Source organism: Bos grunniens, chromosome 23 (assembly GCF_055505025.1).
Source record: "Bos grunniens cultivar Pamir isolate PY7600 chromosome 23, Bosgru_T2T1.0, whole genome shotgun sequence".
Classification (NCBI taxonomy): Eukaryota; Metazoa; Chordata; class Mammalia; order Artiodactyla; family Bovidae; genus Bos; species Bos grunniens.
In genome coordinates this window covers 47,040,552-47,048,251 of record NC_141187.1, presented here as the reverse complement: position 1 = coordinate 47,048,251, position 7,700 = coordinate 47,040,552, and the positions used below count along the sequence as shown (strand labels likewise).

Below are 7,700 nucleotides of genomic sequence, written 5' to 3'. Positions count from 1 at the left end.
CGCCCCCGGGACGCAAAGAGCGCGACGACTCCCGACCTCTAGCCCCGCCCCACGCTACGCCCCCAGGACGCAAAGAGTGCGACGACTGCAGGCCTCTAGCCCCGCCCCCACGCTTCAACCCCGCCCCACCTCTCTAGCCCCGCCCCCGGGACGCAGAAAACGCGCCGCAACACTTCCGGCGGGATCGCGACTCCCCGCCCGGAGGCGAGTACGCCCTGGTCGACCTGTGCGGGCAGACATTCGGGAAGGAGGTTCGTGTGCTTTGGAATTATTAATTATTTTACTCAGGTTTTGACTTTTAGAAATTACATGAGAGGCTTTGCTGCCCTCTGCTCTTCCCCAGGATCCAGGTGGCGGCTTTAGGCTGCGCGATGGTTGCTTTTCTCTGCTCTCCTTCTAGTGGGTAGTGAATCCTGCGGGAACCCTGAGCTCTTGGCAGGCGCTTACTGATTTAATTAGCTACTTAGTTTCCTGGAGATTTTATCCGTCCATCTCTTTAAAAATCTGGGTGCAATGCTCGACGCAGTGCTACGTCGAGTTAATGACGGTGGTAAGATTCCAAGTCACCTAACCCTTATAGACAATAGTTTAAACAGAAGAGCTGTGTGTTGCTTTCAAGCTTAGCCCCAGTGGATACCAGATGCATTTAAGAAATTAGTTACATCCTAGTTTGCCAGAGGTGTAGCACTGTACGTAATTACGGCTTGGGTTTTTGTATTTTTTATCCTTCCTCTCGCCCCCCATCTAACAGTAACTATGAGAGATGTAAAATCAACTGTCTGAACGTGTTATAAATGTTGACTTGAAATAATCTAATTCTTTGGGCGGGGGTGAAAAGCAGTAACCCCTCCTCCCAGAAAGGGTAATTAAAATACTTGAATTAAGGGCACAGAAGTGTTTATTTTACAATTTAATTATAACTTGGTTAGATAATGAAAAGATTAGCTTATTAACTGTACAGAGGTGGTCAGTAAAGTTTCCCGTAGGCCTATGTTATTAGAACTTAGATTATTACCAGAATGGTTGCTGTCTGTTCAGCAGTTACTGAGTGCAAAGCACTTTTTAGGTATTATCCCATTTGATGCCGGTCCTAGCCATGGGAAGTTTGCACAGGGTAGGTAAACAGTGAAGGAAACTGAGGCTTAGAGAAGCTGAGCCGTTACCTCTTAGCTCCCCAGGGCTGGAACTGGAACTTGACCCACCTCTTCCTGTCTGCTAGGGAGCTGTGCTGTTGACCATCTTTGATCCAGCCCCTCCTTTGCAGGTACAGGCCTGGTTTGGAGAAGGTGAAAGAACAATGCCGAAGGACTCCAGCCCGCTGTAAGTGCCCGGTGGGTGGGGGTGGAATAGCCAGGAGCTTCTCAGACGCAGAGTTTCTTTCCTCATCTGCAAAGGGCACTGAGCCAAGACTGCAGGGCAGCTTGGGTTATGGAAGGATGGACTGTACACCCCCCACAGGAACTTGTGCTTAGGTCCCAGCTCTGCTGCTGACCTAGGCAGGTCATCTAACCTCTCCGGGATTTATAAGCACTTGTACAGTGATAGGGTTGATGACCTTTTTGATCCCATCCTACGGTTACGTGTTTTTTAGAACACGTTTGGCACCAATGTCTTACTGTTCTGTTTCAGAGTGCCTTTACACTGGCTTGGCTTTGGCTATGCAGCACTGGTTGCTTCCGGCGGGATTATTGGCTATGCAAAAGCAGGTATGGTTTGCAGTTATTTAACTTCGGGAAATCTTGTTCCCGTTGAAGAACAAGTCCCCAGTGCTCCCAGACTACAGTCTTGTTGGAGTCAGGTTTGGTTTAAGCCTCCTCTTTGGAGAGCCTGCTTATCATCAGCCCCATAGCTGCTCCTTTACTCGCCTCGAGGTTATCTGGCTGAGCTAAACCAGGCTTCTTGTCCAGTCACTTGTTTTTGCCTCTTTATCTAAAGATGCCAGTTAGGGATGGTAATAGATGGTCATTATCATCACCTGCCATACATCAGCCTTGACCCCGGAGGGCCATCCCTGCTCTTTAAGTGGGAGAAAGCCTCTTGTCTTCACGTGAACAATTTTGAAGTCTCTGCGTGAAGCCAGGCACAGGTGTGTCTGTGAATCTGGCTGTTTTCCAGGAGCCTTCCGTGCCTGCTCCCCACCACCAGCACACACACCGGAACCCGTTCTCCAAATCCTTTTTTAACTCATTGACCCTGTTCCCCTTCCTTTGGGGCTGAGCCCGAGGTTGTGCCCATGGGCAGTTCCAGTCTTTTCAAGGCTAATCAAGCCTGGCCAGGAGCCTCCTCTTCTCCTTTGGAGCTGCCCTGCCTGTCAGAGGAGAGGGGGGTGGTGTGGTTATGGCCCTGACTTCTCCAGTAGAAAAAGCAATCTCCCCCAAACATTTTTCTGCATGAGGACACCTTGGTCTTGAACGGCACTGGGAGACGTTCCCTTTGCTGCTTCCTCGGGGCTGGGGGTGGGGGGAGGTGGTGCGCCTTGGGGATTCTGTTGCAGAGATGAGTGTCTGCCAGGACAACGCAGGTGTGTGTGTGCGTCCCTCCAGGCAGTGTTCCATCCCTGGCTGCCGGGCTCCTCTTCGGTGGTCTCGCCGGCCTGGGGTCCTATCAGCTGTCTCAGGATCCGAAGAACGTTTGGCTTTTCTTAGGTACGTCGTTTCACCGTCTCCCTGATGCGTCCCTGGGTTGGTGGGACGCGGCGGGTTCTTCAGACTGAGATGCTTCTCCCGCTTCTGCCAAGTCCTGGGGAAGGTTTGAAAGGAGGGGGTTTGAGCCCGTTGCTGCTGATCTTTTACATAGAGGATAAAGTTTTCCTCCCTCCCGAATGGAGGTTGACTCCGTGAGGTCAGCCTTAAACATGTAGAGGGCAAGCACGTGTCTCTTAACCATTGTGATTGCCCTCTGAGAACTGTCTGCTGGAGCATCGCTGAAGGACTGTGTGTCTGGTGAGGTCCGCATCGGTATTGCGTTTTTTCCCGTGTGAAAGTCATTTATTCGTCCTTTAGATATAAGCAAAGTGTATGAGACGGAGGCCCGGCCTTCAGGGAGCCTGGGGACTGCAGGTGGCCGCGGGCTTCTGCCATGTCCTGTGAGCAGCCCAGATGTGAGAGAGTGAGGGTGAAGGTTCTGTCTTATCTGAGTGGCTTGGCTGTGTTTCTCCTGAGCGCCACCCACAGGGCTTGTGCCAGACACCCTATGGGGGCTTGTGGGCCCCCTGCTGCCTCCACCCCCTGCCCCAAACCGCTCGAGGAAACCACAGTTCTGGTCCTCACGGCTGTGCCGGGAGTGAGGGAGCCCCAGTCCTTCGTCCCTGTCAGCAGAGGGGGACGAGGAGGCGCCCAGCTCTGCCCCCAAGCGCCTCAGATCCCCAAGTCTCATTTCCGATGCCGTCCCTCCACGCCAGCGAACGCCCAGTCTCCAGGCGCGTCCCTCCTCCCGGGCTGCGGGTCTCTGCTCGCCCCCTTCTCTGAGCTCTACCCTGTCCGTGATGCCAGCCCTGAACACACCCACGTGCTCAGCTCTCACCCATTTAAAAGCAACAACAGAAAAGGGACCTTTCGTGACCCCACTTCTTTCTTCAGTTGCTGCCCTTCTTCCTCTTCAGAAACTTCTCTTAAAAAAAATCCATCACCCTGCCATCTTCACTTCCTCAGCTCACATTCTTAACCCACTTCGGCCTCCACTTCTGTTCGTCTCAAAGAATAACTCCCCCGAGGCTGCCAGGACGCTGTGTTTTTCCAAATCCAGTGTACGTTTTTCAGTCCTTCAGTCCTTTATTTTGACCTTTCAGCTGTTCTCAGCACAGTATGCCAATCCGTTTTCCATTCTCTTGTTTTTTTTCCTTTGTATTTTCTCATTCTCTTTCATCTGTCTTTTCTGTCTGTTTTGTCCACCCATCTTTTTTGACCATTAAATACTAAGGTTCTTAAAACCTGGCTCTTTTTATCTTCTTCAAACTCTCTGACTTGGCAAGATCATTGAAGCCCAGGCCTCCGATCACCACCAGTTCACAGACCACCCAGATTTCTCTCTCCGCCAAGCCTTGCTCGTGTGTATCCGCTTTCCTGCGTGGAAGTTTCCAGGCGTGTCCAGGCGTCAGCTCCGACCTGGCTTCACGTCTTCTCTTGTGCTCCATCCACTTGGGTCTCCCTTCCTCTCTTCCCATCCCTCTTGTCCATTTCATCAGCAGGTCCTGTCAGCCCCGCCCCCAGCCCACATCCCAAGTCATCCCCTTCTCAGCCTCCACGGCCATCACCCGCGTCTTGTCAGCTCTGCCGATGCCTGCGTTCCCGAGGGAGTTTGCTCACGGGTGCCCTGCAGCCTGCAGCTGGTTCCCTGTGCTGCGGCTGCAGCTGTATTTTCAGATGGCAGCTTTGCTTGCGTATCCCTCTGCTCGTGTCTGTTAATGGCTTCGCACCACCCGGCTGAAGACCCCAGTCCCTGCCTGGGCCCGCGGGGCTCTGCAGGGGTGGCCCTCTCCCTGGCTCTGGTGGGTTTCTGTGCCTCAGCACATCCCCCACCGCCGGGCCCCCTGCCTGGACCCGCATTCCTGCCCTTAGCTCATCCGCCACCTCTCTTCACATTATGGCTCAGTCTCCCCTCTCTCAGCAAGCCCTTCTCCCTGAATGGGCTGGACCCCTGATATGACGTTATCTGTATTGCATTCATTGCACCTGTGACACAGATTACGGGCTTCCCTGGTGGCTCAGTGGCAAAGAATCCACCTGCCAGTGCAGGAGATACAGGCTCGTTCCCTGGGTTGGGAAGATCCCCTGGAGGCAACCCACTCCGGTGTTCTTGCCTGGGAAGTCCCACGGACATGGGAGCCTGGTGGGCTACAGTCCACGGAGTCACAGAAGAGTTAGACACGACTTCATGACTCAAACGACAGTACAGATTGTACTTTTAAATTTTTGTGTGATTCTTTCAAGTCAGCCGCATCAAGCTTGAAGCACTGTTCAAGGGCAGAGATCTCTGTGATAATGGTTGTGTCCCCAGCACCTGCTGCGGACCAGGTGGTGGGAATTAATAAAACATGGAGTGGGATGTGCCTGAGCGCATACAGGGCAAACAGCATCGGCAACGAGTAGGGGACAAAAACCCCCACAGCAGTGTAGGAGAAAACGAGAATTATGGCTGAAGAGTGGTAGGAGGTGAGGCTGAGGCAGGCTGGGCTCAGACACTGAGAGCCTTTGATTCCAGTGTTGGTGTTAATACTTGGTCCCATTAAATGTGGACAGTGTGGAGGTCCCCAGCTCGGGGGAGGAGGAGTATGAGATGGGGTCTGAGCCTTTGAAAGATGGGTGGGAAGTTGGCCACTTTTCCGTCCTGTCACCTATAAGATGTAGTGATCTGTGACTCTCTTTATCTTTCCACCAGTCACATCTGGAACCTTGGCTGGCATCATGGGGATGAGATTCTACAACTCTAGAAAATTCATGCCAGCAGGCCTGATTGCAGGTGCCAGGTACTCTGCTCTATTGCTAGCTTTAGTTCAGTGTCCCCAACGCTGTAGACATTCAGAAGGGTCCTTGTTTCAGTGTACCTGATGCTGAGCATCACCTGAAATGATTGGATTTATCCACAAATAGCAAAGACTGCAAAAACAGTTGATTTCATGTCATCATGAGATGAGGATACTCATTCACTTCTGAAATGGTTTTGCTCTCACATCTGAGCTCTGGTCCCGCTTGGCTCCTCCCTGCAGAGGAGGTGGCTTCGCTGCGAAGCTGTGACTGCACCCACTGCTGTGATTTGCAGCTTGGGGTCCGTACATATCTCAGCTGTATTGGTGTCCTTTATTATTGAAAATTTTGCTAAAAAGAAATTCTGATCGAATCCTGTTTTGTAATTAACTTTGATTGTAAAATCCAAACCAGGTTGATCTTAAAATGTAGTCTTTAATAAAGATAACCTGAAGATAGAATTTTTAAAATCTGCTTTAGAAGAAGCTTCCTCACCGACTTGGATCGTAGTCAGGGTGCTGTCAGGAGTAAAGTCTTACACTCGGTGTAGACCAAGGTCAAGAGCCATGTCAGCTGGCAGGCTGGAGGTCTGCGTTACCGGCCTCTGTGGCGGGGGAGGCCGTGGGCTCTGCAGCCTTGTTTCTCGTCTTTGAAGTACTGGCAGCTCGATTAGGAACTTTGGCTCCCGTGTATGATTTCAAAGCCTGAGCGCAGAACTGCCCTTGGCGTGTTCTTCCTTTGGCGGCTCCAGGAGTCCTACTCCAGCAGAGTTGGAGTCCATCTCTGCTGGCTCTACCTTGGCACCACCTCGGCACGTACTGAGGGGAGGGAACCTGCTGAGTCCTAGTCCCTTAAAAATAGTCGAGTGCCTGTGCTATTCTTGACGTAATTTTTTTTTTTTTATGTGTTTGCTTTGCACAGTTTGCTGATGGTCGTCAAACTTGGAATCAGTGCCTTGAGTAAACCCCATCAGTAATAGTCATGGCCCAGCTTGGACTCCTGAAGAATTTTTAAAACTTCTACTCTTTTTCATGTACTAAGATAAACAAGTACAGCATTTTCATGTATTCTTGACATTTTTCTTAAAAACAGACCAAAAAACAGCACTGAACTTTGCAGAGATAAAAAATCGATCATTATCATTACAGCCCTAAAGAGATGGGTAAGGTGTAACACAAAAGAGTTTCTTCCTGTGGTACTCTCATACAGTTTAATTCTTGTATTGTGGTGTTACCTGTTCTTTCTGTATCTCTAGGTAACATCTCCAGGGATAGAATGTTAGGCTGTCACCACTGGGGCCCTCCAAGCCCCTTGCGCTGCTCAAGGAACAGTATGAAAAGGATCTCTTAATGAGATTTACGATATCTATTCTTTTGCTTATCTTAGAGCACAGACCTACTTTGAAATTATGTTAAATAAAATCAATTAAAATAAAGTTTACTGTAAATGATATTTCTGCAGTGTCTTCTTCATTGCCAGAGCTCTCTAGAACAGCTCTCTAGAATGAGATATGAATAACAAAGAAGATAAAAGAGCATGAAGATGTTTTTATTGATATTTTATTTAGGAATTAGCCATTTTGAATAATTTAAAAACCAAGGAAGGGAAGTTATTTGATTATACATTGCATTTAGGCTTGGATTTCTAAGATTAGTGGGACTGCATAATCAAAAAAGAAAAAATGAAATTGTGGTTAACCAGTTAATTTATAAATGTGAAACCTGAGAGAACTGTTTATAACTGGAATGTATTACTTTGGTCTCTACATTGGACATGTTACTAATTACACATTTTCACTTTCTTTCAACATTGAGTTAACTCATTCTGGTACCCCTTCCTTTGCTTTTCCCCTTTAAAAAAAAAAAGGGAGGGGATACATTTGCTACTTACGTCAACTCTCACTGGTATTGATTGGATTTCTTCTATATTATTCAGGCACTTATGAATCAGTTTTATGGATTGGCTTGTTCCTTGAAAGAAACTTTACTTTTCTCATCTTTGTGTATGACGTGGTTTGACACGTCTGCCACAGCCAATTTTTTTTTGATTTATTTTATTGAGGTATAGTTCATTTACAATGTGTTAATTTCTGTCATATACCAGAGTGATTCTGTTATATATGCACATATATATATACACACATACATTCTTTTTCATATTTTTTCCGTTATGGTTTATACCGAATATTGAATATGGTTCCCTGTGCTGTACAATAAGATCTTGTTTATCCATCCTGTA

At 48.8% G+C, this 7,700-nt stretch overlaps 1 protein-coding gene across 1 annotated transcript; it reads left to right on the top strand.

Annotated features, from left to right (window-relative positions):
- The first annotated feature begins 206 nt into the window (after window positions 1-206).
- Window positions 207-6,914, top strand: LOC147347762 (transmembrane protein 14C). Its single transcript, XM_086370355.1, has 6 exons — window positions 207-251; window positions 1,265-1,320; window positions 1,630-1,706; window positions 2,544-2,645; window positions 5,377-5,464; window positions 6,384-6,914. The coding sequence occupies exons 2-6, from the start codon at window positions 1,298-1,300 to the stop codon at window positions 6,436-6,438; spliced, it is 345 nt and encodes a 114-aa protein (XP_086226481.1). The 5' UTR covers window positions 207-251; window positions 1,265-1,297; the 3' UTR covers window positions 6,439-6,914.
- The last annotated feature ends 786 nt before the right edge of the window (window positions 6,915-7,700 follow it).